The 17,021-nt window shown below is 38.9% G+C and overlaps 1 protein-coding gene across 2 annotated transcripts in view; it reads left to right on the top strand.

Moving 5' to 3' along the window:
- Nucleotides 1–17,021, top strand: part of UBTD2 (ubiquitin domain containing 2) — a 76,838-nt gene that overhangs the window by 34,988 nt on the left and 24,829 nt on the right. For both annotated transcript variants that reach the window (XM_032260351.1, XM_032260352.1), the window contains exon 2: nt 15,695–15,931. In XM_032260351.1, the coding sequence (XP_032116242.1) occupies nt 15,695–15,931 (237 nt within the window). The remainder of the gene's footprint in view (nt 1–15,694; nt 15,932–17,021) is intronic.

The following is a 17,021-nucleotide window of genomic DNA, read 5'->3' as shown; positions in this document are numbered from 1 at the left end:
TGGGTGTGTACCACTGTGCATGGGTTTTGCATATATCTTATGGGCTGTTCCTCTGTAGTTTTCTTGTGTTGTCTTTGGCTTTGGTATTGGGGTAATGTTGGCTTCATAGAATAAGTTAGGAAGTGTTCCTTTTATTTTTTGGAAGAGTTTGAGAAGGATTGCTATTCTTTTTTGATGGAGTCTGTCTCTTTCACCTAGGCTGGAGTTCAGCGGTGCCATCTTGGCTCACTGCAACTTCCTCCTCCTGGGTTCAAGCAGTTCTCCTGCCTCAGCCTCCTGAGTAGCTGGGAATACAGGTGCACACCATCATGCCCGGCTAATTTTTTGTATTTTTAGCAGAGACAGGGTTTCACCATGTTGGCCAGGCTGGTCTCAAACTCCTGACTGCAAGTGTTCCGCCTACCTCGGCCTTCCAAAGTGCTGGGATTACAGGCATGAACCACCGCACCTGGCCCTGCTGTTAATTCTATTTCTATAAGATTGGTAATAGCCCACTTTTATTTCCAATTTTAGTTATTTGTGCCTTCTCTTTCTTTCTTAATCTAGCTAAAGGGCTTTTGATTTTGTTGACTCTCTATTGTTTTTCTATTCTGTTTTATTCATCTCTGCTCTAATCTTTTTTTTTTCCCAGACAGGATCTCTCTCTGTCACCCAGGCTGGAGTACAGTGGTGCAATCATGGCTCATTGCAGCCCCACCTCCCAGCCTCAAGTGATCTTCTGGCCTCAGCCATCCAAGTATCTAGAATTACAGGCACATAGCAGCACACCCAACTAATTTTTTTTTTTTTTTTTTCAGACAGGATCTTGCTTTGTCACCCAGGCTAGAATACAGTGGTGTAATCTCAGCTCACTGCAGCCTTCACCTCCCAGGTTTAAGCAATTCTCATGTTTCAGCCATCTGAGTATCTGGGATTAGAGGCGAGTGCCACTAGGTCTGGCTAATTTTTTGTTTTTTGTTTTGTTTTTTTGAGACAGCGTCTCACTCTGTTGCCCAGGTTGGAGTGCAGTGGCGTGATCTCTACTCACTGCAACCTCCGCCTCCCCGGTTCAAGCAATTCTTCTGCCTCAGCTTCCCGAGTCGCTGGGTATACAGGCACACACTACCACACCCAGCTAATTTTTGTATTTTTAGTAGAGACAGGGTCTCACCGTATTGGCCAGGCTGGTCTCGAACTCCTAACTTCGTGATCTACCCACCTTGGCTTCCCAAAGTGCTAAGATTATAAGCATGATCCATCCCACCCAGCCTCTGCTCTAGTCTTTATGTTCTTTTACCTTTGGGTTTTGTCTGTTCTTTTTTGGTTCCTTGAGGCATGAAGTTAAGTTATTCATTGAGATCTTTCTTCTGTTTTAATGTGTTTACATTTGTAAATCTGAGCACTGCTTTCAGTGCATCTCATAAGTTTTTGTATGCCGTATATTCACTTCTATTCATCTCATTGTATTTTCTCATTTCCTTGTGATTTCTTATTTGACCCATTCACTGTATGAGTGCATTAATTTTTATGTTTGTGAATTTTCCAGTTTTTCATGTTATTGATTTTTAGCTTCATTCCATGTAATCATAGAAGATAACTTTGTATGATTTCAATCTTTTAAAGTTTATTGAGACTTGTTTTGTGGTTTAATATATAGTCTATCTTAGAGAATTTCCATGTGACTTTAAGAATGTGTATTCTGCTCCTTTTGGGTAGAATGTTCTATATGTCAGTTAGGCCTAGTTGGTTTATAGTGTTTAAGTCTCCTGTTTCCTTATCGCTATTCTGTCTAGATGTTTCATACATTATTGAAAGTAGGATATTGAAGTTTCCAAGGGTTGTTTGTAGAACTGTATCTCCCTTCAATTCTGTGCTTGCTTCAGATATTCTGGGGTCCTGTTGTGTGTAATTGTTATGTCTTTCTGATGAATTGACCCTTTAATTACAAAATGTTCCTTGTTACCTTTAGTGAAAATGTTTGTCTTAAAGTCTATTTTATTGTTTGCAAATATAGCCACTGCAGTCCTCTTGTTTTGTTTTTGGTGGTAGTGATTATTTTTTGTTTATTTGAGAAAGTGTTGCTCAGGTTGGAGTGCAGTGGTGTGATCATAGTTTTACCTTGACTTCCCGAGCTCAAGTGATCTTCCCATTTCGGTCTCCCAAAGTGCTAGGATTACAGGTGTGAGCCACTGCACCTGACCTGTTTCTTCTGTAATTCTCTCAGTTTTTGCTTGATGCCTTTTATTAGGTACATAACCTAATATTGCCATGTCATCTTGGTGAATTGACTCTTACTATTATTTATCTCTAGAGCTGTTTCTTGGTTCTGAAGTTTACTTTGTCTGATGCCAGTATAGCCACTTAAACTTTCTTTTGATTAGCATTTGCATGATGTTGTTTATCATCCTATAATGCTATTTATCATCCTTTTACTTCTGCCTTCTCTACGTTAACATATTTACAGGAATTTCTTGTAGACAGCATGTAGTTGCATCTTTAAAAATGCAATCTCAGTCAGGCACAGTGGCTCACACCTGTAATCCCAGCACTTTAGGAGGCCAAGGTGGACGGATCAGTTGAGGTCAGGAGTTCAAGACCAATGTGGCCAACATGGTGAAACCCCATCTCTACTAAAAATGCAAAAGTTAGCCAGGCATAGTGGCATGCATCTGTAGTCCCAGCTATGAGGGAGGCTGAGGCAGGAGAATCACTTGAACCCGGGAGGCAGAGGTTGCAATGAGCCAAGATTGCACCACTGCACTGCAGCCTGGGCAACAGAGTGAACTCTATCTTGGGGAAAAAAAAAATTACAATCTCACAATGTGTTTCTTTTTAAAATTTATTTTAGACTACTTATATTAATGTAGTGACTGATATTATTGGATTCAGGTCTGACATTGTATTACGTGTTTTCTATTTGTTCCCTCTCATTTTTGTTCCTTTGCTTTCTGATTTCTGCCTTTATTTGGATTGTTTAAATGTTTCTATTTTTTATTTCTTTATTGGGAAATAGAAAATAGATTTTCTGTTTTTCATTTTTGAAATTTGTATTTGACTCTTGATTAGAGTTTCTGTTTCTCTGCTAACAACGCTGTTCATTTGTTTTAAGAGTTCCCTTCCCTCTCCTACCCCACCATGGAACATGGTTATAATAACTGCTTTAAAGTCTTTGTCTAATAATTTCAACATCTGGATCATCTCAGGGCTTTCCATTTGCTGATTGTCTTTTCCTTTGAAAATTGGTCACATATTTCTGGCACTTTGTGTGTTGAGTAATTTTGGATTAAGTCCTGGGCATTTTGAATATTATGTGAGAATCTGTTTCCTTATAAAAATCTGGAGAACTTTGATTTTGTTTTGTTTTAGCAGACAATCACACCTGCTAGGTTTAGTCAGCATATTCTGCCTCTCCTTTTGTTGCTAGTGGTTCTGATGTCAGTTCCCTTTTCAAAGCCTTTGCTGTGCTTTGTGCACAGCACATGCACCACTTAGATTACTGTGGGGCTAGAGTGGTGATTTATATCAGAATTTTTCTTTTTCTTTTTTTTTTTTGAAACAGATTGTTGCTGTGTCACACAGGCTGGAGTGCAGTGGTGCAATCTCAACTCACTGCAACCTCCACCTCCCAGGTTCAAGGGATTCTCCTGCCTCAGCCTCCCAAGCAGCTGGGACTACAGTCATGCGCCACCATACCCAGCCAATTTTTTGTATTTTTAGTAGAGATGGGGTTTCATCATGTTGGCCAGGCTGGTCTTGAACTCCTGACCTTGTGATCCACCTGCCTCAGCCTCCCAAAGTGCTGGGATTACAGCCATAATCACGCCCACTCATAATTCTTTTTTTTTTTTTTTTTTTTTGAGGCAGTGTCTGTGTCGCCCAGTCTGTATTGCAGTGGTGTGATCTCTGCTCATTGCAACCTCTGCCTCCTGTGTTTAGATTCTGCTGCCTCAGCTACCGAGGTAGCTGGGATTACAGGCATGCGCCACACACCCAGCTAATTTTTGTATTTTCAGTAGAGACTAGGTTTCACCATGTTGCCCAGGCTGGTCTTGAACTCTTGAGCTTAAGCAATCTACTCGCCTTGGCCTCCTAAACAGAATTTATTTCTCAGAGAACCATGGCTGTATTGTTTTGTTACTGTTCCATGCATTCACAGGTTAGAGGTAAATGTGGAACTTGAGTCAGTTCAAACACAGAATTTTAGGGTATTCTCTTCTTTAGCTGTTTCTGCTCTGCAGTTCCCCCCCCCGATCTCCATTACCAACTAGAAAGACAGGCTCCTCTCAGAGTTGCTACTGCCATCACTGCCAGGTGGTTCCATGTAACTGCAACTGCCTTTGGGGTAAAGTGGTAAAATGCAGAGGGAGAAAAAAATATTTTCCTCATATTCCACAGTACCTTTTTTCTTAGTTTGTCTAAAATAATAGATTTTCTTATTGAGTTTTATGTGTCCACCTTACCACAACTATTGCTAGGAACTCTTAAAAGACTACAAAACCGATTTTCTTCCATTTCCCAAGTTTTTGGGCATAATCAGCGAGGGAGATAGACTCTGGTGGGCTTATAATATCCTGACCTCCACCAAATGTCCAGGATATTTTAACACTAAAAACTGGGAGGAAAGGGAAAACAGTTTTGCCATAAGTTGATTTATCATATAAAATTTAGCATTATTTTAAAATATTATTGCTGACTTAATCGATTTTTGCTCAAAATAACCACTACCCCATAGAAGAAGGTATTTTTTCCATATCTCCATTCAGTTGTTGGATTCTCACTATAGAATGCACCCAATCAGCTTTAATATTCAAGGAGCGTGAGAATATGTAGGAAGATTAGGCTTGGGCCTAAATAGAACCTTGAAACTGGATCAGTGTTTCTTTCATGCTGAAACCCAAGATGATGGTCTCCCTTTTTGAAACCAAGGAGGCAACCCTGTTGATCTCCGATTTGCCTTCAGACTCATTCTTCCCATATCTTGAAAAATAGTGCATGTTCTCAGCCATATAACTCTGTGGTCCTATTCTGTAAAAGAAGAAGTCTGACAACCTGTCTTCTTTCTGACCAATCTGCATCCCTTTCACTTCACATTCCCAATGTTCCATCTGGGGTGGCTCATTAAATCCATGATTCACACATGAGATCAGCCTGGCCAACATGGTGAAACCCCACCTCTACTAAAAATACAAAAATTAGCTGGGTGTGGTGGCAGGTGCCTGTAATCCCAGCTACTCAGGAGGCTAAGGCAGAATTGCTTGAACCTGGAGGCAGAGGTTGCAGTGAGCTGAGATCATGCCATTGTACTCCAGCCTGGGCGACAAGAGCAAAACTCCCGCTCAAAAAAAAAATTATTTCTCACAATTCCAGAGGCTGGAAAGTTTGAGTCAAGTTTCCAGCTGATTTGGTATCTGATGAGTGCCTCCATCTTCCTGGTTTACATACAGTTACCTTCTTGCTGTGTCTTCACATGTCAAGGAGAAATCATCTTTCTCCTCTCTAGTCTTATAAGGTCACTAGTCCCATTCAGTGCCCCACCTCCAAATACTATCACATTGGGTATTAGATCTTCACCACACAAATTCTGTGGGGACACACATACAATCTATAGCCATGTGGAACTTCAGTTGTATAAACTATTGGTAAGTGATACCAGGGTCAGAACTGGAGTAACTTATTGTATTTTATATCTTATTGTTTTATAGTACTTGTGGATTTTTCCCTCAAAAAAGTTATATTTTGAAAGTATTTAAATATTTAACAAAAACAAAAAGACCATGTATGGTGGCTTACATCTGTAATCCCAGCACTTTGGGAGGCTGAGGCGGGAGGATCACTTGAGCTCAGGAGTTTGAGACCAGACTTAGTAACATAGTGAGACCCTGTTTCTACAAAAAAACAATTGAAGGAGACAATGTGGGTCAATTTTGGAGCATACATAGTGACTGAAATTTATTTTAATATAGTGACTAAATAAAAGTTCATGAATCCTTACATACTACTAGAAAAGGAATGAGGGAAGACCTTTTTCTTACCAAAGAATGCTATTATTCAAGGATGAAAAGAATGACACACTTAGAAGAATCACCCTTTCACAACCCAGTAGCTGATTCAGGTAAGGATCATCAATAGATATACTAAAGCACCGTGGGTAACATGGCTAGAGAGGAAAGAGGTGATTTCTCCTTGCCATCTGAGGACATACCAAGAAGGTAACTGTTTGTAAACCAGGAAGATGGCAGCCCATCGTGGTATCCGTTGTTACTTATACCTTTGTAGGTATAGGTATTTGTAAAGCATCATGGAGAACATGATGGGCCGCCTTTGTAGGTATAGGTAAGGGTAAAGGAACAAGTTAAAATGTTTTCATACATTGCCAAATATCCCCTGGAGGGCAAAACTGTCCCCAGCTGAGAAACACTGGCCTATATCAGATGACAGCATATAAGCCTTGATTGGAACTTGGTATGAAAAAGTTATGAAAGACATTTTGGGACAGTTGGATAAATCTAAATAAGACTTGATAATAGATGTTATAAAATTTTTTTTTAAATTTTCTTAGGTATGACAATGATAATATAGTGTGTTAGTCTGACTGTTTGCCTTGTTACAAAGGAATACCTGAGACTGGGTAATTTATAAAGGAAAGAGTTTTATTTGGTGGGTGGTTCTACAGACCACGTGGTGAGGGCCTCAGGGAGCTTACAATCATGGTGGAAGGCATATGGGGTGCCATTCCATCACGTAGCAAGAGAAAAAAGAGGAGGAAGTGTCGTACTCTTTTCAACAACCAGATCTTGTGGGAAGGGCACCAAGCCATTCATGAGGGTTTTCCTCTGTTGCCAGGAGTGCAGTAGCATGGTCACAGCTCACTGCAGCCTTGACCTCCCAGACTCAAGCGATCTTCCCACCTCAGTCCCCGAGTAGCTGGTACTACAAGTGTACACAACTACACCCAGCTAATTTTTGTATTTTTTGTAGAGTTAAGGTTTCTCCCTGTTGGCAAGGCTGGTTTCAAACTCCTAGGCTCAGGTGATCCTTGTATCTCAGCCTTGAAAAGTGCTGGGATTAGAAGTAGGAGCCAGCACACCCAGCCAGCCTTAGACTTCTTTTTTTTTAAAAACTTTTATTTACCATAGTGAGAACAAGCATCACAAAAGCCTTACACTTTAAATTACAGAGGTTTTATAATACCTGGCCCTACCGGATATCAAACTATATCATATCATCTGCAATTATATATATATAATCTAATTATATCTAATTGCAGATTTGATATATCATCTGCAATTAGAACTAGTTTTATCTATTTCTGTTTCTTAAACTTCTAGTTGTTTTATTCTGATTTTGCATCTGACACTGTTTGCGAATTGTGTCAAATAGTAGTGGAGATAGAGTGGGCATCTTTCCTTTTTGAGACAGTTTTGCTCGTCACCCAGGCTGGAGTGCAGTGGCACTCGTGTGTGTGTGTGTGTGTGTGTGTGTGTGTGTGTGTGTGTGTGTGTGAGTGAATATGATCACCTAACATGAGACCATATATATATACATGTATGTCATATGAGGGTCCCTGGAGTACCTTATTGTTTTGCTGCCTCTTTTTTTTTTTTTTTTTTTTTTTTTTGAGACGGAGTTTCACTCTTGTTGCCCAGGCTGGAGTGCAATGGTGCGATCTCGGCTCACCGCAACCTCCGCCTCTCAGGTTCAAGCAATTCTGCCTCAGCCTCCCTAGTAGCTGGGAGGTGCACGCCACCACGCCCAGCTAGTTTTTGTACTTTTAGTAGAGACGGGGTTTCACCGTGTTGACCAGGATGGTCTCGATCTCCTGACCTCATGATTTGCCTGCCTCGGCCTCCCAAAGTGTTGGGATTACAGATGTGAGCCACCGCACCCAGCCTGTATTTTATGTCTTATTGCTTTATGGTACTTGTGGATTTTTCCTGAGCCCCACATACATGTATGGGGCTCAGGGCTCAGGACTCAGGAAACTCTGACCAACATGATGAAACCCTGTCTCTACCAAAAATACCATACATATATATATACACACCATACATATATGTATGTATGGTATTTTATATGTTATATATATATAAAATACTATTTTATATATATAAATACTATTATATATATATAAAATTATATATAAATATATAATATAAAATACATATGTTATAAATATATAAAATATATAACATTTTAGTACTATTTTATATAAAAAAATTTTATAAATTTTATTTAAAATATATATTAAATTTATATATAAAATTTTTATATAATATAAAATAGTACTAAAATGCTATATATATAATATTTTTATATATATAGTATTTTTAGTAATATTTAGCTTTTATATATATATATATGTATAGTATTTTTAGTAGAGACAGGGTTTCATATATATTTTTATGATAGAGACAGGGTCTTAATATGCTGCCAGGCTGACCTTGAACTCCTTGGCTCAAGTGATCGACAGATCCAAAGTGCTGGGATTACAGGCATAAGCTACCACACCCAACTGCCTAGGCCACCATATTCTTAGTTCCAATTTTATATTATATTATCTTTCTCAATAAAGTTGTGTTTTGGGGTGGGGAGGACTTAATTGTGTGCTTTCATAATACTTTTAATAAGACTCGCCCATTAAGAAAAGTCTTGTAAGATCTGAGAGCTATAGTAAAAAAGTACTGGGGTTGGGGGTGGCCTTTGAACGTACTATGTTGCAGTAGGCTTTACAAATGGTGCCTGTTTGTACGCTCAGATCATTGTTAAGTGGACTTACACTCTGAGGATTAGGGCCAGGAAGTCATTGTGAAATTATGTTAATTTTTCCACCCCCAATAAAGCCACCTCAAAAACATTAAAATTATGTTAATGCCTTTAAAATTATTATGCTTCAATTGATAAGCTGTGGGACATAAGCATGGCAGAAGTTCAGTTCAATTTATTTCATTTTAAATAAAATTATAGCACTGAAAATGCTGTGTCTAACTTATCTAGGCAGATATTTCTATATGTGATCCTTAGTGTCTAATTTGTTATAGATGCTGAGTACTTATAAGTTGAAAGTGATCGACCATAAAACCACATCACCCCTTTTTATTGTAAGATTCCTCTTTCATCATCATGGTGTCTCTACAACATGGATTAGGTGGTAGATTGGATGGCTCTAAGGAGCTGGTGTTTCTCCTTTATGAGGTTTTCCTTTGTCCAGTCAACCATTCTGTTGGCCATAATGAAGCCCATGGATAGATCAGTTCTGTAGAAAAACAATTCAGCATATTCTTTATTTAGAGTGAATTTTCATTATTGATTTGTTATGTTTTAAAAAAGGGGTAAAACATGGAGAGGTATAATGGAAAGAGAGATCTGGACTTTGGGTTTTTTGGTTTTTGGTTTTTGGGGTTTTTTTTGAGTTAGAGTCTTGCTCTGTCACCCAGGCTGGAGTGCAGTGGCTCGATCTCGGCTCACTGCAACCTTTGCCTCCCGGGTTCAAGGGATTCTCCTACCTCAGCCTTCTAAGTGGGATTACAGGTGCCCGTCACCACACCTGGCTAATTTTTGTATTTTTGGTAGAGATGGGATTTCATCAGTCCAGGCACGGTAGCTCATGCCTGTAATCCCAGCATCTTGGGAGGTGGGTGGATCACCTGAAGTCAGGAGTTCAAGACCAGCCTGACCAACATGGTGAAACCCTGTCTCTACTAAAAATACAATAGCACTGTGCTCATGGTGAGATCTGGACTTTGAATTTGAATTTGGGCATGTGAGTTCTAGTATAGGCTCATTATTTTAAGTCATCCTTGTTAAATCTTAGTTTCCTTTCTGACAGTAATATTGGATTGTACAATCTAAGGTCTCTTCTACCTTTAAATTCTCAAACAGTAGAGCAGATTTTGGATATGGTATTGATTGTTGGCATTTTAGGCATTTTAATTCCCATATCCCTAATTTTATTTTGGCAGTTAGTTGCTTTAGATAAATGTAATATATGTATTATGCATGCATGTGTATATATATATATGTGTGTACAGATAGTGCATTCTAAATTTATGTGAATATTTGTGAGTGTCCTTTTAGATTAGCACTGTCTGTTACAGAAGAGTTCTAATATTCCATTTTTTCCTCTCATGCTATTGTCTTAGGGGAATTGATGCTTCCAGTTTTCAACCTGTTAAAGCTGTTGCTTGAGTCATATCTTGATATTTTTACCTTGTCCATGCATTATGGCCTCTTCTTTCTTCATTTGAAGAGTCCCATCATTAAATTAAGGTTTTCAAAGAGGAACCCAAAACAGGAAAACAATTATAATCATAGTTAACTTCAAAAATGATTAATTTTTACCAATAAAATGTGAAAAAGAGTTTTTGGTAAAATGCTTTAAATTATGTAGTAAAAATATTTAAAAGTATGTGTTATGGTGAAACCCTGTCTCTACTAAAAATACAAAAAATTAGCTGGTCATGGTGGCGCGTGCCTGTAATCCCAGCGACTCAGGAGGCTAGGGCAGGAGAATTGCCTGAACCCGGGAGGTGGAGGTTGTGGTGAGCCGAGATCGAGCCATTCCACTCCATGGGTAAAAACAGAGAAACTCTTTCAAAAAAAAAAAAAAAAAAGTATGTGTTATTTAGATCTGAGAAACAAGCCTTGGGTTTTCTGTGTGTTAGATCTATTTATTTGTCACAGAGTGGGAAGAAGTGTATAAAGATTACAAGGAAAGATAAAGAGTGGGTGAATATGATTAAGAGGCTTCTGAGAAAAAGATGACTTTTGGACACATTTTGAAAGAAGTGGTAACTGTGGATTGATGGGGGAAAGGATATTTTCTGAAATAGATTGTATTTGTGTGTTTTTTTTTAATTAAGTTGCTTTATTAATTTTTTATTTCTCATATGCTAATCCATAGAAAACTAAAGATGGTTGTTGCCTGCAGTTTAAGGATAGAGAAATAGAAACTTGGGAAATAAAAGATGTTTCCTGTCTTTAAATTCATCACTATTAGAGCATGGTATCTAGTCCTATGTACTATGAATGATACCAAGCATCTCTCTTTTGGTATCAGCAGTCAGAAAATGTGTGAAACAGATAAAACTGATAGTTTAAGAGCATAAAGTGAAATCCAGTTTAGTATTTATATTCCGTATCTTATAAAAATGTTTAGCTTGGTACAAACATGAGGTACATAGCTGCCAGGCTGATAACTATGTCCAAATACTGCATTTTCAGAAATACAGGTTTGTGATACCACCTGAAATCAAAGGATAGGATTTGGTGAACAAATGCCTAGAAAGTGTGCTCTGATAAAGGCACAGAAAGTGCATGGCAGTCATAGGACAGTTCTTTAACATTTAAGGAAGGGATTTGGGAATTATGAAAAGAAAAAACACAGCCTGTATATTTTTGCCAAAGGGCTTAAAGATATTCATACAGCCGGGCGCGGTGGCTCACGCCTGTAATCCCAGCACTTCGGGAGGCCGAGGCGGGTGGATCACGAGGTCAAGAGATCAAGACCATCCTGGTCAACATGGTGAAACCCCGTCTCTACTAAAAATACAAAAAATCAGCTGGGCATGGTGGCGCATGCCTGTAATCCCAGCTACTCAGGAGGCTGAGGCAGGAGAATTGCCTGAACCCAGGAGGCGGAGGTTGCGGTGAGCCGAGATCGCGCCATTGCACTCCAGCCTGGGTAACAAGAGCGAAACTCCATCTCAAAAAAAAAAAAAAAAGATATTCATACAGTGCCTCCAAGTTCGTTTTTACTTATTAAGCAAACCCTTGTTTGCAGTTTTATTGTATATCACTCATTATGAGTGCTTTATGAATATGAACTTAAGTCCTCTTAACCCTAAATATTTTCTTGTTTTTATGAGAGCATAGTTCAAATGCTTTTGCTAAATGCTAATTTTTTTTCCCAATTCTTTATTTAACAAAAGTTAGTCATTTAGTTTAATATGAAGCTTGAGGCCGGGCGCAGTGGCTCAAGCCTGTAATCCCAGCACTTTGGGAGGCCGAGGCGGGTGGATCACGAGGTCAAGAGATCGAGACCATCCTGGTCAACATGGTGAAACCCAGTCTCTACTAAAAAAAAAAAAAATACAAAAAAATTACAAAAATATGAAGCTTGAAACCTCAGATTTTGTAGTGAAAATTGTACACTGCTCTGTGGTTTCACTAAAGTAATTATGTTCCAAAGATTTAATCATTTTAACAATGGACATTCTATAGACAGTTACTCTATATTATGTATGTTTATATTACAGGCAGAAATAGGCAAACAAAAGTAATCTTCCTTCATGTCACAAACATTTATTTTGTCTTTTGCAGAATAATTACTGTGAAGCTTTTGACAGCATGTAGATTTGAAAATGCATTTGGGGCCTGTCATGGTGCTGTAATCCCAGCACTTTGGGAGGCTGAGGCGGGAGGATCACCTGAGGTCCAAAGTTTGAGACCAGCCTGACCAACATGGTGAAACCCTTTCTCTACTAAAAACACACACAAAAAAATTAGCTGAGTGTGGTGGCCCATGCTTGTAGTCTCAACTACTCAGGAGACTGAGGCAGGAAAATCGCATGAACCCAGGAGGCAGAGGTTGCAGTGAGCCTGGTCGTGCCAGTACACTCCACCCTGGGCAACAGAGCAAGACTCTGTCTCAGATAGATAGATAGATAGATAGATAGATAGATAGATAGATAGCAAATGCATTTGGAAAGATTTTCCTCAAGCAACATAAATGCATCATCTATTCTTTTTGTGGGATTTGTTCTTTTTTTTTTTTTTTTTTTTGAGACGGAGTTTCGCTCTTGTTGCCCAGGCTGGAGTGCAGTGGCGCGATCTTGGCTCACCGCAACCTCTGCCTCCTGGGTTCAGGCAATTCTCCTGCCTCAGCCTCCTGAGTAGCTGGGATTACAGGCATGCGCCACCATGCCCAGCTGATTTTTTGTATTTTTAGTAGAGACGGGGTTTCACCATGTTGACCAGGATGGTCTCAATCTCTTGACCTCGTGATCCACCCGCCTGGGCCTTCCAAAGTGCTGGGATTACAGGCGTGAGCCACCACGCCTGGCCAATGGGATTTGTTCTATGCCAAATAGAAAGAGGTGAAATGAACCTACTTCACATTTGTAAGGAAGGCGTTTTACAATTTTTCCAAGCTACTTTGTACCCTTATTATGATTGTTTTTCTGTTAGGTTCCTCTTTTCAAGGGCCTCTTCCTTTCATTTGCTTTAGTTTTAGGTCCTGAGATTGTAGAGGTTTTGTTATTTTTGCCCATGCTTTGTGATTCTCTCAGAATGACAGGAAAAATTACACTATCTCTCATGGATTTAATACATATGAGATCAGATAATTCTGTAGAAATAGGTAGGAAAAAAAAAAAGAAATACTCGGGTAGACCCAAAACTTCATTTAGATAGAATCTTACTGAGTCTGCCTACTTGCTGTGCCATCTTCCTCCTTCTGGTAAGCTGAGTGTTGTCCGTGAACTGTCTCTAACTCATCTAAACGATAATGTAGCAGAAAATAAAGGCTACCTTGCATTCCATCGTATTGGTACAATCAGTGGGTTGTGGTTATCGACATATTCTGAACATCTTTTAGGGAATTATGCTCTAGCTGCATAATCTGTATTATTTAGAAGAAGCAGAGAAAAAATCATTAGTATAGACTGTGTTTCTCACATTTGAATTAAATATAATAGACACTTGTAGTGTTACTCCCAGTAGACACTCAGTACATATTTGTTGATTAAGTAAGGAGACTTGGATTTGGTTTCCAGCGCTGCTAGTTTAATGGATGGGTTTCCTACTCTACTTTCCCACCTGTTTAGAACTCACCTGTTTTGTGTTTCACTAGGACAAGTTAGAAGGCAAAAAGTATTTGAGTTAATTCTAAGCGTTTTAAGTGGAAAACAGCTGGTGGTTGTATGGTGTGCCACCCTGAAGGGGAGAGGACAGAAGAGACTTGCCTTGGCAGTCTTTGTTGGTCTTATCTGAGAGTATAGCCTGGAGAGTACAGATAGCCCAGTGTCTGGAGTCATTTTGTTTTCTGTTTTGCATAGCCCAAATTTCATTTGGCCCTGGGCCAATGAGAGAATTGTCAATTTCATGGATGCTTTAGAACCAGTTTCAGAATGGTTTCTTTAAAATTCGTATTCTTTCTGCAATTAAATATAGAACATTGAATTTTGACACATACCCTCTCTCCTTCCCACCTACCTTGTCATTTTATTTCCCACCCACTCTTTTCCAACACTCTTATCTTTTCATCCAGCTTCAATTTTCTTTTTATCTTCTATCCCATCTATCAAACTCTTTCCTATCTATAGCACTGTATAGTCTTACAGAGCCATAACTAAGAATAGCTCTGTAGGTCAGTATGACCTGTGGAAATAGATCACAGATAATATACCAGGTAGGTGTCTGGATGTAAGGATGTTGTATCAGACTTGTTCTACTGCTACTGCTACAACAATGACGACGACGACGTAACATTCTCTAAGGGGAGATGCTGCGCTTGCCTCTGTTTTCTTCTTCTCTTGGGTTGAAACTAGGGTAGGGTATTGTAGTTCTGTTCCTTGTGGTTGGGAGCTAATCCCTTGGCCTAGAATCAAGGATTATCTCTTTTTATTCCCAGTTCCTCAAAAAAAAGTAAAGTGCTGATTCTACCCTTTGTAAATTAGTTCCTGTTTGAGTTACAGAGAAAGGTATTTACAGTTCGTTGAGTAAAGTCCAGAGAGGAGAATGCTAGAGGAAGTATTCCTGTAATCAGCTTGTTCATGATTCTGGTTGTTTGGCTTTTCTTTCTCTGGACACTGAAAAGCAGTCTTTTGCCTCTCTCGAGTTTCTCAGTTCCTACTTCCTGGTTTCATGTGTCTAAGCTACAGTTGCCATTTGGCTTTCCCAGTGTATCTTGCCTCTCTTGTATGGTGTCTCTTGACTCATATCCTGCTATTATAGTCTGAAGAAACACTTATCTTCTCGGCAGTTCTTTTAAAATGAACAAAACACAACTTTTATTGTATTTTTTAAAATATTTATTTTTTTAGAGTAGTTTTAGGTTCATAACAGAATTAAGAGGAAGGTACAGAGATTTCCCATGTACTCCCTGTGCCCACACATACATAGCCTCCTTTCTCCGATTATCGACATCCTCCACCAGAGTGGTACGTTTGTTACAACTATAATTCTCTGGGTGTTTTTGTTTTGTTTTGTGTGAGATGGGGTCTCACTCTCGCCCAGGCTGGAGTGCAGTGGCGTGATCATGGCTCACTGCAAACACAACCTCCCAGGCTCAAGTGAACTTCCCACCTCAGCCTCCTGAGTAGCTGGAACCACAGGCACATGCCAACATGCCAGGCTAATTTTTGTGTTTTTTGTAGAGATGGGGGTAGTCTCATGATGTTGCCCAGGCTAGCCTTGAACTCCTGGATTCAAGCTATCCTACCTCAGCCTGTAATTCTTCGTAATGATCCTGTAGAGAGAGTGTACTGGGTGGAAAAGAGCTACCAATTTGTTTTGCACAGAGCCATCTAATGTCTCTGTTCACTTTTGTAGTTCCAGAATATGTTAAGCGGAATTTTAGAATGCACACATTAGCTAGTAGGCAAATTTCTGGCTGTAATTTTGATGAAATAATCCAAAAGAGGGAATGACCAGATAACTTTTGATATATACTTTATAAATTTTGGTTTTGATCTCAGTCTTTTATTTTTCTTCTCAGTTGCTCTAGGTCGTAACCAGCCTTTGAAAAAGGAGAAACCAAAATGGAAAAGTGATTATCCTATGACAGATGGACAACTGCGCAGCAAGAGGGATGAATTTTGGGATACCGCACCAGCTTTTGAAGGCCGAAAAGAGATTTGGGATGCCTTGAAGGCTGCTGCACATGCTTTTGAGAGCAATGATCATGAACTGGCACAAGCAATCATTGATGGTGCAAACATAACATTACCACATGGTAAGTTTGGTGTTCCTCAAGGACGGAGGGAACGTAATCAGCTTTGTTTCTGATAGCAAGAAACCAAATGGGAGAGTTTTTCCTTTTTATAAATTATTTTAACTTTTTTTTTTTTTTTTTAATGTAGCAAGGAATAGCATTCCTCTTTTTTTCTTGTACATCTTTCAGCTGGAGACAGGTTTTACTTTGTGTGTTGTATTTTTGTTTTTTTTTTTAATATATCTTAATCTCAGAACTCTTTGAGCATCTCAGAAGTTTCCATGTAACCTAGTTCTCCATGAAGACCTCTTCTCTCCACCCTGCCACCCCCACTTCACCAGTCCCCTCCCACTGTCAGTCTGTTGGAGCTTCTACTTCACTGGTTTCCTTCTACCAGCACTAGAGATAGAGTCTCAGTTTAGATTTTATAAGCTGTAGAGACTCAGAGGATGTCTCATTTAGTCATTACACTTTCTCATCAAACCTATTTTTGGCATAATTATGTGGAAGTTAGAGCCACATGTTTTTAAGGACAGTTTGCCATTATTGTAGCCCTGAGCATTATCAGGAACTTTTCTGTTTTGTATAGGAATGTGACTCTTTTTAGGATAACCATAAGCTTTGAATGTTTCTGGGGATGCACACATGCTGGTTCCATGTACATACTTTTGTTTGATCTCCTTGATGAGAAACATATGAAAAAGTTTCATGCCATATTGAGATTAAGGTGTTAATTTTTTATTTATATTTTTTGTTTTTTTAAATTTCTGTATTAATATTCTCAGTATTCTCTTTAGTTTTTCAAGTTAATATTTTTCAGGATTGTCTTTTCAGATCTGTATAATAACACCTTTCATTTATTTCTATTCATTATTTTGCCATCACTTTTTTAATCCCCAATATCTCCCTTTATCAGCATTCTTAGAGGAACAGTGATTTTTCACTATCTAATTATCTGCTTTATGTCCTTTCACTGTATGTCAAATGAAAGATTTTTATTTTATTTTTTGTTCTATTCTTTTTTTTTTTTTTTTTTTTTTTTTTTTTTTGAGTCTTTTTCTTTCACCCCCAAGTCTTTTGTGGCGGGGGTGTTCCTTTTGTCTCTTCGCCC

The sequence above is a fragment of the Sapajus apella genome, unplaced genomic scaffold, assembly GCF_009761245.1.
Source record: "Sapajus apella isolate SASKATOON/1434 unplaced genomic scaffold, GSC_monkey_1.0 scaffold117, whole genome shotgun sequence".
Taxonomy (NCBI): Eukaryota; Metazoa; Chordata; class Mammalia; order Primates; family Cebidae; genus Sapajus; species Sapajus apella.
This window is presented reverse-complemented; position numbering and strand designations above follow the sequence as displayed.